Here is an 18,300-nt window from a genome sequence, read left to right as displayed (position 1 = left end):
AAGAAAGAAAGAAAGAAAGAAAGAAAGAAAGAAAGAAAGAAAGAAAGAAAGAAAGAAAGAAAGAAAGAGAGAAAGAAAGGAAGAAAGAAAGAACCAAAGAAATTCTGAATGGCAGTCATCTTTCTCTTTTCATTTTTACTGCAGCATTTTCAAATACAGATACCATACACAATTTTTGAGCTCTTTGAAAAAAAACTGAATATAAATGTTTTAAATAAATAATATTTAGCAATTGTGAACACTTTGGTTGTAATACATCAAATATATTTTAGATTTTAGTTTTTAAAAACTAATTTCTGTTCCCAAATAAGCCAGCTACCACCTTGCGTATCTTCAGTCGCAATTGTATAAACATTATACCACAAACCTACTAGTTCAAGATTTCATCAGAGTTTATTGATACCAAAAATAATCTTTAAAACTTTTTAATGCCCAACATAGTTAAAAACAAACTTTGTTAAGTGGCAAGCAAACACAAGGTTGGTTACAAGCCTTCCTATAAAGTTGAGTGGCTCATCCAACACATGTGTTTCTTGTGGTTTGAACACGATCCTGTCCTTGCCTTCAGCTGTTTTCTTAATTCAGTCAGCCACAGAAACAATTTACTCACATTGGGATGATCCACAGGAATGCCAAGGAATCTGGAAGATCTATGACAGAGGAAGTCTTCATTTGGATGAAAAGCATGGGAGAATTTCCATGCTATTAGATTCATATAAAATGTTTGCATTTGCTTTTTTTTTATATCGCTATAGGCTCCAGTTCTCTAAAACAAATTACTCACATATATCAAACCTTCAATAAGTTTTGCTTGAAGTTCATAGATTCATCTTGACGTATCCAGTATCAGATGAAAAAATTAAACAAAACCTCTATGCCGTATTTTTGAAAAACAGAGACTGTACATATTTTTTAGCCATTTTTAATGAGAAAAAATTTCACAGCAAAGACAAGTTCTTGACCATCCAAAACAATAGATGGGTAGTGGATTATAAAAGATCTTATACAAAAGGCATGACAACAATGTAATTGAAAAAGACAATGAAACCGTTAAGAAATTTCTTTTTCATCTGAACTACTGAAAATGCTTGCCTGGGAAAACTAAAAACATAAAAAAAAACTACTTAAAAGTTCAAAACCCACTTAGTTTTAAAAACTAAAAACATTTTAAAAAACTAAACAGAACACTTGCTTTAAAACATTATCCTGAGAAGTAAATTTGTGGTTACCTGTCTCAGGAGAAGCACCATTCCTATATCAATCAACCAGGATGATCTAAAGTCCAAATCTCACTGCCTAACTTGTGTCAGACACAAAAGTGGCATGAAGGAAACGTGATACTACCCCGCCAGAGTAATGAAGGGTATTTACAGGGTTCCGTTGCAGATCCAGGGACAGTCATTTAGAACAGATTGCTCTTTCAGATCAACTTTAATAACTCAGTCTGCACGATGTTCTTAGCCTGGAGGGCTGGTGGGGGTGGACAATGACTAAGATGACTAAGGAAATAGGCTTTCTTGATTTCTCCTTAGACTAAAAGAAAATAAGCGTGAAGAAATTCTCAATAATAAAGCATGTGGAATACAGAAGATATCTATACACAGGATGCATATTACATGTATAAATATCTTTATTTGGTACCAAACTGGGACTATGGTCAAGGCATTTAATAAGGTAAATATGGAAAAACAATCAATTATTACAACACTTCCTGTTTGTTCCCCTAATTTTAAGGTGATTAAATTAAAGCTTTACTATGTGGTTTGCATTAAAACACAACAAAGCTTCCTTTACTTGTGCTTTTGGTATGCAGTACATATCAAAGTTTACACTTTTCAAAAAGTATTATTTCCAAGAAGAAAATCTATTCAGAACTTTTTAAAAGAGCACTCTGAGACTAAATCACTGAAGAAATCTGGAACAATTGTTATCACGTATGTACTCCTGAAGGTATACAGTTAAATCCTACTTCTCACTACATTAATATAATGATTATATTAACACACATAAATATGCTATAGTCTTGGTAGAAATAAGTTAATATTCCTTAGCTATGCGCTAGGCTCTTTGTGTATGTGTTTTATTTAATGAATTCCCTTAACGTCTTTGAAGTAGGTATTGTTACAATTCTCATTTTACAGATGAAAACTTGAGGCTTAGAAAGAAGTTTAAAACTTGCCCAAGATCACACAACAAGTAAGTGACTGAGCCAAAATTGAACCTGAGTCTGTGTTCATAACCACTGCAAATATTCAAATGATTATATTTCCAACATATTTGTGAAAAATTAAAAAGTAAAAATGAATAGAAAACATATCAGGCCAGGTGCAGTGGTTCATGCCTGTAATCCCAGCACTTTGAACTCTTGAGGTCAGGAGTTCAAGACCAGCCTGACCAACATGGTGAAACCCTGTCTCTACTAAAAATGCAAAAACTAGCCGGGCATGGTGGTGTGTGCCTGTAATCCCAGCTACTTGGGAGGCTGAGGTAGGAGAATCGCTTGAACCCAGGAGGCACATGTTACAGTGAGCCAAGATTGCACCACTGCACTCCAGCCTGGGCGACAGAGTAAGACTCTGTCTCAAAAAAAATAAAGAAAGAAAGAATAGAAAACATATCTTTCTTTTAATAAATATTCTAAGGGAACACTATATAGGGTTTAAGTTTATAATTTTTCTGACTGAAACCAACCTTGAAATTATTTTGTATGACTAAGCAAACAAAAAGAAGTGATTATTTAGAAAGAAAAAAGCAAAGGCTTGCAATAAACTCTATATGCAATGTTTTATCTGGGAACGTGAATTGATAGGTAGACTGGAGCATTAGGCATTAGTGCTGAAAAGTGGGGCATTGGAAGCAGTCAGAATGCTGTGACAGACTTATTTTTTTGTTTCTATTTGTTATTGTGCTGAAACAATATAAGAAGTTTGTTCTTTTAAAACTAAATTTAAACGCTTTGGTATAATTTCTGAGCACAGCAACATGGGTCAATAAAGTTTTTACAAGTTAGGGATAGGAAAATAGCAGCTTGAATATTCTCTCTTTGTAAGGTGAGCTCAAAATATGCCAATATGCCAGGCTCTGAGTGATTCTACACAGATTCTATTTTTGGTCTGCTTGGACATCTCCAAAAACTGAAAACAAATTTCAGTGTTCTTACTCATGACCCAGGTAATCACACTAATTCTAATGATGTGCGGGAAAGGAAATAGGAACTAACATTTCTTACAAGTGTATTCTAGGCTGGGGAGTAACCTAAGTTACTCTCATTTAATTCTCATAGCAACCCTGCAAAGTGTTGTTATCTGCATGTTACTGGGAGGAAATTAAACCTTAAAGAAGCATAGTTTTCCCACAGTTACCCAACCAGTGAGTTACACAGTTGAGTGGATTCTAACCTAAGCCTTTTAGAGGCTTGTTGTTGTTTGAGACAGAGTTTCACTCTTGTTGCTTGGGCTGGAGTGCAATGGTGGGCTCTCAGCTCACTGCAACCTCCAGCTCCCACGTTCAAGCGATTCTCCTGCCTTAGCCTGCAAAGCAGCTGGGATTACAGGCGCCTGCCACCACGTCTGGCTAATTTTTGCATTTTGAGTAGAGACAGGGTTTCACCATGTTGGTCAGGTTGGTCATGAGTCCTGACCTCAGGTGATCCGCCTGCCTCAGCCTCCCAAAGTTCTGGAATTACAGGCATGAGCCACCACACCTGGCCTAACCTAAGCCTTTTAGTTTAGAACTCGCTCTCTTTTCAATGGCCCCCACTGCTTTCTCATGAAGAATAATCTTTAAGATTAGTTCAAAAATCAGAACTCACTCAAAGGAAGAAATTCATCATGATTTTCATATGTATTCATGGGCAATGGGATTGTTAAAGATATCACTTTAGTTTTATTGACTTTGTGTTTATTTAATAGAAACATGAAGGGAACAGAAAAATAGCATATGACTAAGCTCTAGGGCTATTTTCACAAGGAAGACTCAGTAAAATTGGTTGACTGAAATAGCAACAGCTAATACACACTTCTGGGAAGTTACCATCTTATTACATATAATTTGTCTGGAAAATAGTTAAGTACCAAATGGAATTAAACCGTTGTCAAGAAGGGAAGAGTACAGAGGAAGAGTTTGGAGAACACAGACCATGGAAAATTCAAAAGAAATTTGTATCTTATGTCCTTATCCAAGTTCACAACACTTGGTTTATTTGCATAAACACTTGGTTTATTTGCATATGAATCTATATGTTTGGCATTTTCCCGAGTCAGCAAACTTCCAAGTGAATAAAGGTAGTAGGAAGACCTGCAAAATCTTTTTGTTTTGCTTTTTTGTCCATTTTGTTCACCTCCAAATTGCTCTTCATTCCAAACTAAGAATGAATTAATCAACACAGCCCAAACAAAGATTCATGGCTCAATGTAATTATCATGTGTATTAAACATCTTAGACCTCCTTTCCCTTCATCTTTTAGGCTAAACAGTGAGCTTTAGTTTGAAATGCAGGTGATAATGTCACTAAAAGGGATAAGTAAGAAGATAATGTTACAGAGAAGTTAAACACAAAAATTTATCACAATGGGGATAAATTTAGCTGGGGATAAGTTTAGCTGGGGATAAATCTTTTGTAGATAAGCCCATTGGTCTGACAATATTGTGCAAATTTTCTTTTTTTTTAAATTGTAGTTAATTTAATAAAATCGAACACAAAGAAAATATTCCAAGAGCTTCCATAAGTAAAGAGCAGTTCAGCTGCAAAGGAACAAGACTCAGACTGCCATTCGATTTCCCAACAACAACACTGAATGCAAAACAATAGAGCCATACTTTTAAATAATGGAAGGAAAAGAAATTTGAACCTAGAATATTAGTTTTAGACAAACTGTCATTCAAATTTGAAGGTATAATAAAAGTACTGTCTCACATAGGTCTCAAACTGTTTGTCATACAAAGACTTATTTTTTGTGAGAAAACGTTTTGGGGGAAAGTAATAATAATAAGAAAAGCACAGCAGGTGAAGTGGCTCACAGCTGTAATCCCAGCACTTTGGGAAGGTGAGGTGGGTGGATCACTTGAGCCTAGGAGTTTGAGACCAGCCTGGGCAACATGATGAACCATCATCTCTTTAAAAAATAAAAAAATAATTAGCTGGGCGTGGTGGTCTGTGCTTGTAGTACCAGCTACCTGGGATGCTGAGGCAGGAGGATCGAGCCTAGGAGGTGGAAGCTACAATGAGCTTTGATTGTGCCACTACACTCCATCCTGGGCTGTAGTAAAATGAGACCCTGTCTCAAAAAAACCAACCAAACAAACAAACAAACAAAAAAACAGGAGAGAGAAATAGATCCCTGAAAATTGCTGTTTAAGAGATAGAGAATTAATGAAAACCAAATATTTTGGTAATATTCATTATTCAAGAGAACCCAGAATTTAAATTCTGGGCAGTATCAAAAGATTAAAGGCAGATGACCATGTGATAAAGTACTTTTCCTGTGAGGAGAAAAATGCAAATATTAATAAGTTAAAGAAGTCAACAGGGACAAGTAAACATGAGACTGTATCTTAAGGATAACAAGTATAAAAACAAAATGTACAGCTTCTAAACCAAGAGAAGAAAACTTGACCTATACAATTGAAATCAGGAGCAAAAACAAAAAGGAAGAAACGAGAAGTTCAGTAAATTAAAAATATAATAAGCTATCAGAAGTAAGTTTTAAACATTTGAGTAAATATAAGTACAAATAGGTTAAATCCACCAACTAAAAGACAGATACTGTCAACCTGGAGTTAAGAACAAGAATATTAAATAAACACATTGAAGACAAAATGAAAAAAATGTTAAAAATAAAAGGAATGAAAGCTTAAATTAAGCCACTATGAACCTAAAGAAAGTTGGCATAGTAATCTTAATATCTGACAAAAGAGAATATAAGGCTAAAAAATACCATCGGGCCAAAGGATGACATTACATACTGATGAAGGCAGCTACAGCAAATTTTCATCAAGAATAAGAAAAGCTTTGGTATAATCAGAAATGTGGGCATCCCAATCTTATGAAATACAAACCACCATTCTGGTCTTACCTGCCACTCTTCTACACAATTACTTATCTCCAACCAAAATGTTCCACCAATATTTCCTTGCCTTCTCTTTACCCTGTGCCTTTGTTCACTGTCGCTTCCACTTATGTAATTAAACAACTACTTGTTGCAGTGTTTCTTATAGTGTTGAATTAAACCATGTCTTTATTTACGTATTTATGTATTATTTACTCAACTAGATCAACTTTTTGAGAATTGAAGCTATACAAAATTTTTCTTTTTGGGTCATGCAGTTCTAATCTCAAGGCATGACACAAAGTAGGCACATAATAAATATTTATCTGTGGCATGCCATAAAAATGATGTATAAACTGTCCTAAATTATTCAGTCAATCAACACATATTTACTGAACACTTATTATGTGCCAGGAAAGATCAAATGGCCCAGACTCTCAGCAACATTAACTGATTTAATTGTCATTAATGGTTATGATATTTGTTTAACACAAAAATACTACTAAGAATTAAATCAAATGAAGAGAGGAGCTAAAAATGACTGTGTGTTCACCACGCACCAGTCACAAACTGAGGAACTATCTGTGCATTTGGCTCAATGGATGCTTATAATTCTTGAGATAATTGGTACAGGGGAACTCTTGCTTTTGAAAAAGACTTGGTGCTGTTTTCAGTGACCACCTTGCCCAAGGGTTCTTCCATAGGTGATTATAAGAGGTGTTTTCGTACTTTTACATCCTTCTAAACTGGCTTACTACTATTTTTTTCTGACTACTTTTGCCCAACCTTTGTTTTACATAAGGTTTTTACATAAGGTCCTTTCCACCCTGTAAAGATCAGGCTCTTTCTTGCTTCCATATGCTGCTTCTAATGAGTTTTGTGCCTCATGACCCTAATCCTCATCACTGATGGGCAGTTCTGTTCATTCTCATGTGCTGGTTTTGGGGATCCCAGCTCAAGCCACAGACTGTTTCCTGTTTGCCCAGAAATAAACAGTACCCTTAAAACACACATAATATTCTCTAATTTCAATCGAGATTTCAACTATTTGTGACTGACTCCAAACTGGACTTATTTCTGGAAAGGCAGATAAGCCAGAATGAATTATTTAGCTCCCTGAGTGACCCCAGCTGACCCCAACCTAGCATCCACATCAACCAAGCTTTGTTGTTCATATTTAATTCATAATTTAATTTACTACAACAACCCAGGAAGTATAGGTCATTGTCCCTATTTTGTGAAGGATGAAACTGAAAAAATTATATGCTACTGTGGCTTTTGCAAATTCAAGGATCTGAAAAAGACTCAGGAAGCATACTTTAAGATGGTCCCAAGTATACTATATCATTATCCTCTTTTTATAGAGAAGGAAACTGAAGATCAGAGAAGAAATTGCACAAAGCCACTCAGAGCTGTGATTCACATCTAAGGTCCACACAACGCTGAAGCCCAGCTCTTGTCTGCTACACCACGCCACATTTCAGAGGCCTGCACACTCATTAGTAATGCATTCAGAAATCTGTTTGGAAAAAAACACAGAAGATGCAGAGTAACAAGATGGAGCCATCCAGTGATATTGGGATTACCTTGATTTCATGACTTCCTCCAAAGTGTTTCCAAGTCCTTGGAAATGCAGGTGATTTACTATCTCTCACTAGTCAAAGAAACAGCTTAAAGGAACTGAAGCAAAAATACATAATAAGCAATTCTCTCTGTGCATCTCTACCTGCAAATTGTTAGCTTTTTTTTTTTTTTTGAGACAAAGTCTTGCTCAGTCACCCAGGCTAGAGTGCAGTGGCACGATCTTGGCTCACTGCAACCTCTGCCTCCCAAGTTCAAGTGATTCTCATGTCTCAGCCTCCTGAGTAGCTGGGATGACAGGCACGTGGCACAATGCCCAGCTAATTTTTGTATTTTTAGTAGAGACGGGGTGTCACCATGTTGGCCAGGCTGTAGTTACTATTTTTTAAGTAGACGTCTGAAGTTATCTACAATCACATATTGGTTATTACATGCCAATAAAAACAACAACAACAACAAAACAACACTCCTGCCCTTGAAATTGGTCTTCATTATGATTATTTTGTATATAGGAAAGTTAAGCACTAGAAAGGCCATGCTGTATGTCCATGTAAGCCAGCAGTAAAACCCAGATTTTCAAGTTGACATTATTAATTTAGTCTAATGAGGGTTATTTTGGGAGGTATCCCAAATTTTATCTCTTAGCAAAACTGGAGCAATAGATGTGTGCCAAGTGAGACTTACAACAGCTTTGAGTAACTGGGTGTACAAGGCAACAAAAAGAAACATTAAAAGGTGGTTATAGATTATTTTGTATCTCTAAACAGTAATTACTACCAATATTATTTTACTAAGTCTTAAGAAAACTGTGAGAACCAGATTTATTTATGTATTCATTGAAACATATCTAATTGCTTCATGAATTTTATTTTAAAGGTCACTTAGTGTATTAAAAACTTCTTCCCTGGATACTATGGGAAATCTCATAAAATAAAGACCCAGATTTTCAAAAAATTTTTTTTTATTTTGAGATGGAGTCTTGCTCTTGTCTTCCAGGCTAGAGTGCAATGGCATGATCTTAGCTCACTGCAACTTCTGCCTCCTGGGTTCAAGCGATTCTCCTGCCTCAGCCTCCTGAGTAGCTGGGATTACAGGCACCTGCCACCATACCCGGCTAATTTTTGTATTTTTAAAGAGACGGGGTTTTGCCGTGTTGCCCAGGCTGGCTTCAAACTCCTGACCTCGTGATCTGCCCGCCTCAGCCTCCCAAAGTGCTGGGATTACAGGTGTGAGTCACCATGCCCGGCCAAAAAAATTTCTTATATGCTTTCCAATTTTGCATGAATAGTGGTGAAAATAATCTAATTACTACATTAATAAAAAGAAGTAGCTGGACTCCCTCTTTGTCATTCGTTCCCCAATCATGTGAACTATGTATTGGAATGAAGTGTTTGATAGAGATTTATTTTATTTTACCTCTCAAAGTAATTTAGATTCTAAATCTATTAATTTAGAAAGTGAAGGGCAGAGAACGTTTCCAAGTGCCACAATCAGGTAATGTTTAACTTAAATAATAAAAAAATAGATAAGCATAAAAGCCATAGTAAAATTGAGATCATTTTTTTTGGAGACAGAGTCTCGCTCTGTTGCCCAGGCTGGAGTGTAGAGGCACAATCTCAGCTCACTGCAATCTTCGCCTCCCAGGTTCAAGAGATTCTCCCACTTCAGCCTCCCAAGTAGCTGGGATTACAGGTGCATGCCACCATGCCCGGCTAATTTTTGTATTTTTAGTAGAGACAGGGTTTCACCATGTTGCCCTGGCTAGTCTGGAATTCCTGAGCTCAGACAATCCACCCACCTTGGCCTCCCAAAGTGCTAGGATTACAGGCATGAGCCACCACGCCCAGCCTAAAATTGAGATATTTAAGGACCTTAAGTTCAGAATAATGATGCACATGAATTGAGTTTAAGAAAGGGACATCACCTCTTTTGAAAACAAATAATAATTAAAAACTAGTACTGAAAGATGAACAATTTTAAAATTGGGAAATTGATATATGCCCCATTTGGTTTGGACACAGATTTTTTTTTTTTAAATCAGTTATATAGTAAGATGATAAAAGAAATACTCAAATAAATGCTATAATTACGAAGAGACTTATTTAGTATTTAGAGCTGTATTCCAACTCTGCCACTTATTATGTGAGAAACATTAGGCAAGTTATTTAATCTCTTTGTGCCTCCTCCGTAAAAGAGGAAAATATCATAGGAATGCTGTGAGACTTAAGTGAGTTAATACTTTTAGAACAATGCCTGGCTCCTAGCAAGTGGTCAATAAATGTCAACCACTACTATTATCATTACTATTATAAAAATATATTTATTTTAAATAAACATCTTTTAGTTCACTTTGTGAAGTCACAAAGAGTGGGGCACACCCAGCTGCACTGAGCTGTAAGCTCTAAGGAAAGGCCAAAGGCTGAATGGGCCACCTAGACTGATGAGTCAGACGCAGCAGTAGTTCAGGTTTCCAGACTGATTCAGTCCTTGGCGTCTATCCTGAGGCTGACAACAAGAATGCTAATTAGTGCCAAGGGTGATGAGTTTTGTAACATGGGGTGCTCCATTAGAGATGCAAATCAGATCACTTACATCTTCTATAGAGCACAAATAGTAATCAAGTTCAGATTCACACCAGTAACATAGAGGTAAAATGCTTCATATCTAGTTACCATGCTCCCGAACCATATACTTCTGAATTCTATGTTCTCGACTCACCTACTGCCAAGGAGCTAAACATAGCTAAAGGATTTAAATTATAATTTGATCTGACAACCAGGTATCAAACAATCCTTCTTTAGCCAAATAAGTAGAGCAGAGACAAATATCAGAGCCGTATATCTAGTTTATGCTATGTGCTTTGTGATAGGAAAATAATAATTGAGGTTATTGGTATATATCTTATATTATCTGATCTAAAAAGGATGTCAGCATAAGCTTGGTATTCAACATAGACTAACCAAAGTATTGTTAAGGTTAAGTGATTTAGAAGAGAGAAATCTAGGCAAGTGAGGAATATCCTAACTTTTCTATGATTGTGAATTGTCTAATAGACTACCAAGGAATGCATATAAATACTCTTACGCAGAATAAGACAAAGCAGATTCAGTTCTTCTAAATAAATGCTCCTAAGGATAATGATGATGAACTGGGACAGATGTCAAATACAAAGGAACAGTGATGTTTTAAATCCTATTATATTAAAATGCCCAAATATTATTAATAACACTGTGCTTGAATAATTTTTTTGCCTCGCTCTGTCGCCCAGGCTGGAGGGCAGTGGTGTGATCTTGGCTCACTGCAACCTTCGCCTATCGGGTTCAAGCGATTTTCCTGCCTCAACCTCCCAAGTAGCTGGGACTACAGGTGGCTGCCACCACACCCGGCTAATTTTTGTATTTTTAGTAGAGACGGGGCTTCACCATATTGGTCAGGCTCGAACTCCTGACCTTGTGATCCGCCCGCCTCAGCCTCCCAAAGTCAGATCTGCTTTAATATTCATGTTTCACATGTGAGAAAACTGACATACAGAAAGAACAATTGACTTAGAGTTACATGGCAAGTCAATACTGGAGTATTAAGAGTTATCATTTGCCCAGACCAGTGTTTATCTTATATATTTTCAGGTTTTGGTGAATCTTGGACCCATAAATAGGATGACATGATTTAGGAATTATTAGAAATATCAGTTGATTTGTATATATTATCTTTTACCAATCTCTGAATCAAATTCACACCTAATAATGAACTGTTTTAGCATAATTCTGTTCTATTTCAATTTTGTGAGTAAAAGGCCTAATAAAAAATTTATTTTGAAATCTGATCTCCAGATAACAATTTTTCCCTTCTGAATTGTGGTAAAATATGCATAACATACAATTTACCATTTTAACCATTTTGAAGGTTTCAGTTCTGTAACATTGAGTACACTCACACTGTTGTATAGCCACCATCACCACCCATCTCCAGAATCTTTTTCATCTTGCAAAATTAAACCTCCATATCCATTAAACAGTAACTCCCTTTATTCCCCTCTTCCCCCAACTGCTAGCAACCACCATTCTCCTTTCTGTCCCTAGGACTTTGTCTTGCTACCCTTAGTTCCACATAACCTATGCTTATGAACATTCAAAAATGTTTTGTCTTTAAAGAAAACTTAGGGGAAGATTCTTTAAATTATTCACTTCCAATTAGTCTCTGAAGTGAGACTCTGTAACAGAGTTCTGCCGGGAGGATCCACATTAGGCTGGTTCTAGGTACTCAGTTTGTTGAGTTGTAAATGGCTGGTACTTCACATGGGAGGCAGGGAGACTCTGGTCTGCAGTGTGATTTGTGAGAGGCTCTCCCACCTTGCCACAGTGCACAGGATGCTTCTGCAAATTACGGCAAAAAAAGAGTTATTCATATGTACTGCCTTTCATGCCTTATACTTTTTTTTTGAGACAGGGACTGACTCTGTCACCCAAGCTGGAGTGTAGTAGAGCGATCTCTTCTCACTATAGCCTCGACCTCCCAGACTCAAGCAATCTTCCCACCTCAGCCTCCCGAGTAGCTGGGACCACAGATGTGTGATGTCACACCCACACCCAGGTACTTTTTGAATTTTTTGTAGAGAAGAGGTTTTACCATGTTGCCAAGGCTGGTCTGGAACTCCTGAGCTCAAGCAATCCACCCACCACAGCCTCCCAAACTGCGCCTGGCCTCGTGCCTTATATCTTCTTCTTTGTTTTGAAAAAGTCTCCCTCTGTAGCCCAGGCTGGAGTGCAGTAGTGCAATCTTGGCTCACTGCAACCTCTGTCTCCCAGGTTCAAGTGATTCTCAGGCCTCAGCCTCCCTAGTAGCTGGGATTATAGCACCCACCACCATGCCCAGCTACTTATTGTAATTTTAGTAGAGACAGGGGTTCACCATGTTGGCCAGGCTGGTCTCGAACTCCTGACTTCAAGTGATCCGCCCACCTCGGCCTCCCAAAGTGCTGGGATTAAAGGCCTGAGTCACCGTGTCCAGACCCCATGCCTTATATTTTACATAGTCACAGCCACCTATTTTTTGTTTTCTTTGAAAATGCTAAACTTTAAGTATAAGACCCAGTAACATTATTTCAGACAAGCCTAATTTACTACCATCTCGAATAGGGGCTGGGTAAAACAAGTCTGAGACCAAAGCCAGACGCGGTGGCTCACGCTTGTAATCCCAGCACTTTGGGAGGCGGAGGTGGATGGATCACCTGAGATCAGGAGTTGACCAGCCTGGCCAACAGTGAAACCGCATCTCTACTAAAAATACAAAAATTAGTTGGGCGTGGTGGCGGGCACCTGTAGTGCCAGCTACTCAGGAGGCCGAGACAGGAGAATCGCTTGAACCTGGGAGGTGGAGGTTGCAGTGAGCCGAGATAGTGCCATTGCACTCCAGCGGGGGCAACAAGAGTGAAACTCCGTCTCAAGAAAAAAAAAAAATTAAAAAATAAAATAAGGCCGAGACCTACTGGGCCGCATTCCCAGCAGATTAGGCATTCTTAGTCATAGGATGAGATAGAAGGTTGGCAGGATTGGTTTCACAAGCTATAGATCATAAAGACCCTGCTGATAAAACAGGATACGGTCAAGAAGCCAGCTAAAATCCAGCAAATCCAAGATGGTGATGAAAGTGACCTTTGGTTGTCCTCAGTTCTCATCATACGCTAATTATAGCACATTAGCATGCTAAAAGACACTCCCACTCACTACTACCCTGACAGTTTTCAAATGCCATGGCAATGATAGGAAGTTTCCCTATGTAGTCTAAAAAGTGGAGGGACCTTAATTCTGGGAAATACCTACCCCTTTCCCGGAAAACTCATGAATAATCCACCCCTTGTTTAGCATATAATCAAGAAGCAACAATATGTATACTCAGTCTATGTATATTCAGTTCTGCTTACGGAGTAGCCCTTCTTTTATTCTTTTACTTTCTTTTTTTGTTTTTTGAGACGGAGTCTTGCTCTGTCGCCCAGGCTGGAGTGCAGTGGCGCCATCTTGGCTCACTGCAAGCTCCGCCTCTCGGGTTCACGCCATTCTCTTACCTCAGCCTCCAGAGTAGCTGGGACTACAGGCGTGCCAGCCACCACGCCTGGCTAATGTTTTGTATTTTTTTTTTTTTTTTTTTAGTAGAGACGCGGTTTCACTGTGTTAGCCAGGATGGTCTCGATCTTCTGACCTCGTGATCCGCCTGCCTCGGTATCCCAAAGTGCTGGGATTACAGGCCTGAGCCACCGCACCTGGCATATTCTCTTACTTTGTTAATAAACTTGCTTTCACTTTACTCTATGGACTTGCCCTGCATTCTTTCTTGATCCAAGAACACTCTCTTGGGGTCTGAATCGGGACCCCTTTCTGATAACAGCTACATTTTTAGAGCCATGGTTTTATCAAGAGTTTTAAGCCATTTTAGAATACTTGAGAGCAAATATAATGAAACTTAGCAAGGTCAAAAGGACTGGTTTCTAACCTTTTCAAGGTTGGGATGAGGCCTCCTTTTTCCAACATGTAAAAATGTTGTAGACAGCTGGACCTAGTGGCTCACATCTAAAATTCCACTGCTTTGGGAGGCCAAGGCAGAAGGATCACTTGAGCTCAAGGGTTCATGTGAGACAAGCCTGGGCAATATGGTGAGACTTCATCTCTACTAAAAAAAAAAAGATAAAAAATAAAAAAATAAAAAAATTATCTGTTTTCAAATAATCTTTGATGTACACATGGATTTGTGGGCCCATTACAGTTAATTCATGGCCCTCCAGGGGTCTTGCTCACAAGTTGAAAACCACTGATCCAAGAAAACAAGCAGGTTCTAGCCCCAGCTGTATCTCTCACTAGCTATACAGCCTTGGGTAAATCATTCTACATGCTTCAGTTACCACACCTTTTCACTTACAGAAAAGTGAGGAAACTGTTTTGCTTACTTCAGGAAATTTACAATGAGTATAAGAATGAAATAATATACAAAGGATTGAAAGCTTAAACATGACACATAAAATAAAGTGACATAATTATGAAATAATTTGAATTTATAGAAAACACATGGAAGCATCATAGAGCACTCCTACACTCTGAAATGTTAACTAGAAAATCAACATATTATGAATAATGCATGTAATTTGACATGTCTTAAGAAAAGAACAGGGCCAGGCGCGGTGGCTCAAGCCTGTAATCCCAGCACTTTGGGAGGCCAAGACGGGCGGATCACGAGTTCAGGAGATTGAGACCATCCTGGCTAACCCGGTGAAACCCCATCTCTACTAAAAAATACAAAACAACTAGCCGGACGAGGTGGCGGGCGCCTGTAGTCCCAGGTGCTGGGGAGGCTGAGGCAGGAGGATGGCGTGAACCTGGGAGGCGGAGCTTGCAGTGAGCCAAGATCCGGCCACTGCACTCCAGCCTGGGTGACAGAGCAAGACTCCGTCTCAAAAAAAAAAGAAAGAAAAGAACAACTAGGTTTCCTGTATTTATAAGGATGTTCATCAAGAACTGCTTGTAACAGCAAAAAAACTGGAAACAACATACGTTTCTTTTTTTTTTTGAGACAAAGTCTCACTCTTGTCCCCTAGGCCGGAGTGCAATGGCTCGCTGCAACCTCCACCTCCTGGGTTCAAGCGATTCTCCTGGCTTAGCCTCCTGAGTAGCTGGGATTACAGGCGCCTGCCACCATGCCCGGCTAATTTTTGTATTTTTAGTAGAGACAGGGTTTCACCATGTTGGCCAGGCTGGTCTCAAACTCCTGACCTCAGATGATCCACCCATCTTGGCCGGCCTCCCAAAGTGCTGGGACTATAGACGTGAGCCACCGTGCCCGGCCAACAAGACATGGAAAGATGACATGTAAAATTTTTTTCACCAGTTATCAAAACAATATTTATAATATGACTCCACTTTATTTTTTAAAATTCTGGAGTAAAATACTCTTTTCTTTTTTTTTAAGAGACAGAGTTGTGCTCTGTTGCCCAGACTGGAGAGCAGTGACACAATCATAGCTCGCTGCACCCTCAAACTCCTGGGGTCAAGCAAACCAGTCGCCTTGGCCTCCCAAAGCACTGGGATTACAAGTGCTAGCCAAAGAACCCAACCTGGATTACAATATTTTTAAATGTTAGTTATAGCCCGGGAGTAGAATTACGGGTGATTTTTCTCTTGTAATTTTTTTGGGGGGGGCTGCACTTAAAAAAAAAAAAACAACAACTTCTAATAAAAGTGTTTAGTTTTATAAAGAGAACAAAATAGTAAAACTCTTCCTCCACATCATAAAAAGAGAATGGCTCAAGGACATCAAAAGAAGGAAAAAACAAAAAACAAGAGCAAATTTGGGCTGTAGTCTAGGCTGGGCGCGGTTGCTCATGCCTATAATCCCAGCACTTTGGGAGGCTAAGCAGGGGCAGATCACTTGAGCCCCGGAGTTCGAGACCAGCCTGGTTAACATGGTGAAACCCCATCTCTACCTAAAATACTAAAATTAGCCCAGCATAGTGGCAGGCACCTGTAGTCCTAGCTACTCGAGAGGCTGAGGTGGGAGGATCACCTAAGCCTGGGAGGTGGAGGTTCCAGTGAGCTGAGATTGCACCGCCACACTCCAGCCTGGGCAACAGGGCAAGACCTGTCTAAGAAAAAAAAAAAAAAAAAGTTGGCTGTAGTCTAGTTGATGGTACATATGCATGTAGGTGCACTTGTATATATATCTTTAAATGTAAATATGCATATATCTATATCTTAAGAGGTAATAGAATGACAGGTAGGAAAGAGAAATCAGAGAATAAGGAATCAGCACTGTCCACCCAAGAGAGCCCTATCTGCTCCTGATGGTGAAGCTGGGAGCCCAGGCCAAAGCTCAAAACATGCCATAATCAATTACCTGCCTTTCTCCAGTCCATGCCTACCCAGCAGCGTTCTAATTTCAATTTAGTTTTTTAAAAAATAAGTTTCCTGCTTTCTGCCCGTGGACGCCGCCGAAGAAGCATCGTTAAAGTCTCTCTTCTCCCTGCCATCATGTCTAAGTCAGAGTCTCCTAAAGAGCCCGAACAGCTGAGGAAGCTCTTCATTGGAGGGTTGAGCTTTGAAACAACCGATGAGAGCCTGAGGAGCCATTTTGAGCAATGGGGAACGCTCACGGACTGTGTGGTAATGAGAGATCCAAACACCAAGCGTTCCAGGGGCTTTGGGTTTGTCACATATGCCACTGTGGAGGAGGTGGATGCAGCTATGAATGCAAGGCCACACAAAGTGGACGGAAGAGTTGTGGAACCAAAGAGAGCTGTCTCAAGAGAAGATTCTCAAAGACCAGGTGCCCACTTAACTGTGAAAAAGATATTTGTTGGTGGCATTAAAGAAGACACTGAAGAACATCACCTAAGAGATTATTTTGAACAGTATGGGAAAATTGAAGTGATTGAAATCATGACCGACCGAGGCAGTGGCAAGAAAAGGGGCTTTGCCTTTGTAACCTTTGATGACCATGACTCCGTGGATAAGATTGTCATTCAGAAATACCATACTGTGAATGGCCACAACTGTGAAGTTAGGAAAGCCCTGTCAAAGCAAGAGATGGCTAGTGCTTCATCCAGCCAAAGAGGTCGAAGTGGTTCTGGAAAGTTTGGTGGTGGTCGTGGAGGTGGTTTCGGTGGGAATGACAACTTCGGTCATGGAGGAAACTTCAGTGGTCGTGGTGGCTTTGGTGGCAGCCATGGTGGTGGTGGATATGGTGGCAGTGGGGATGGCTATAATGGATTTGGTAATGATGGAAGCAATTTTGGAGGTGGTGGAAGCTACAATGATTTTGGCAATTACAACAATCAGTCTTCAAATTTTGGACCCATGAAGGGAGGAAATTTTGGACGCAGAAGCTCTGGCCCCTATGGCGGTGGAGGCCAATACTTTGCAAAACCACGAAACCAAGGTGGCTATGGCGGTTCCAGCAGCAGCAGTAGCTATGGCAGTGGCAGAAGATTTTAATTAGGAAACAAAGCTTAGCAGGAGAGGAGAGCCAGAGAAGTGACAGGGAAGCTACAGGTTACAACAGATTTGTGAACTCAGCCAAGCACAGTGGTGGCAGGGCCTAGCTGCTACAAAGAAGACATGTTTTAGACAAATACTCATGTGTATGGGCAAAAAACTCGAGGACTGTATTTGTGACTAATTGTATAACAGGTTATTTTAGTTTCCGTTCTGTGGAAAGTGTAAAGCATTCCAACAAAGGGTTTTAATGTAGATTTTTTTTTTGCACCCATGCTGTTGATTGCTAAATGTAATAGTCTGATCGTGACGCTGAATAAATGTCTTTTTTTAAAAAAAAAAAAAATAAGTTTCCTCATAAATAAAAGAAAAGCTGATTTTTAACATAACATGCTATTTGATTTTCTTTAAAACCATTTTTCTCATAGTAAATTAACAAATCAGAATTCTGGCTGATATAGTACTCTCTTAGGAATTTGGTTAATGCGAGTACTTTGCTAAGGGACTGGATTGCTCTAAGAATTTTGGGAAAAAATATATATTAAGTTTCTGAGTTTGAAAAGCTGAACACCAGACAATGAAGCCTGGTAATTTCATCAATGTAATTACAAGCTACAAGGTCTTATGACAGTCAACCAACTGGACTTTCCTAAGAAGCAATCCTATAATTCAATGTGTCACCTTTAGCATGAAATAAAC

General features: G+C 39.0%; 2 protein-coding genes across 3 annotated transcripts in view; one reads left to right on the top strand and one right to left on the bottom strand.

Moving 5' to 3' along the window:
* Positions 1 to 1,406, bottom strand: part of MYPN (myopalladin) — a 106,842-nt gene extending 105,436 nt beyond the window's left edge. Inside the window, exons 1-2 of one of the 2 annotated variants that reach the window (XM_023204784.2) lie at positions 1,230 to 1,406; positions 611 to 872 (exon numbers count right to left, since the gene is read on the bottom strand). In XM_023204784.2, coding sequence (XP_023060552.1) covers positions 611 to 687 — 77 coding nt within the window. In that variant the 5' untranslated portion in view covers positions 688 to 872; positions 1,230 to 1,406. The remainder of the gene's footprint in view (positions 1 to 610; positions 873 to 1,229) is intronic. The other variant, XM_023204781.1, reaches the window with a different exon arrangement.
* Positions 1,407 to 16,574: 15,168 nt separating this feature from the next.
* Positions 16,575 to 17,933, top strand: LOC111537937 (heterogeneous nuclear ribonucleoprotein A1-like). The gene has a single exon (XM_026455307.1). The coding sequence runs from the start codon at positions 16,639 to 16,641 to the stop codon at positions 17,599 to 17,601; it is 963 nt and encodes a 320-aa protein (XP_026311092.1). The 5' UTR covers positions 16,575 to 16,638; the 3' UTR covers positions 17,602 to 17,933.
* Positions 17,934 to 18,300: the final 367 nt, after the last annotated feature.

The sequence above is a fragment of the Piliocolobus tephrosceles genome, chromosome 9 (assembly GCF_002776525.5).
Source record: "Piliocolobus tephrosceles isolate RC106 chromosome 9, ASM277652v3, whole genome shotgun sequence".
NCBI lineage: Eukaryota > Metazoa > Chordata > Mammalia > Primates > Cercopithecidae > Piliocolobus > Piliocolobus tephrosceles.
This window is presented reverse-complemented; position numbering and strand designations above follow the sequence as displayed.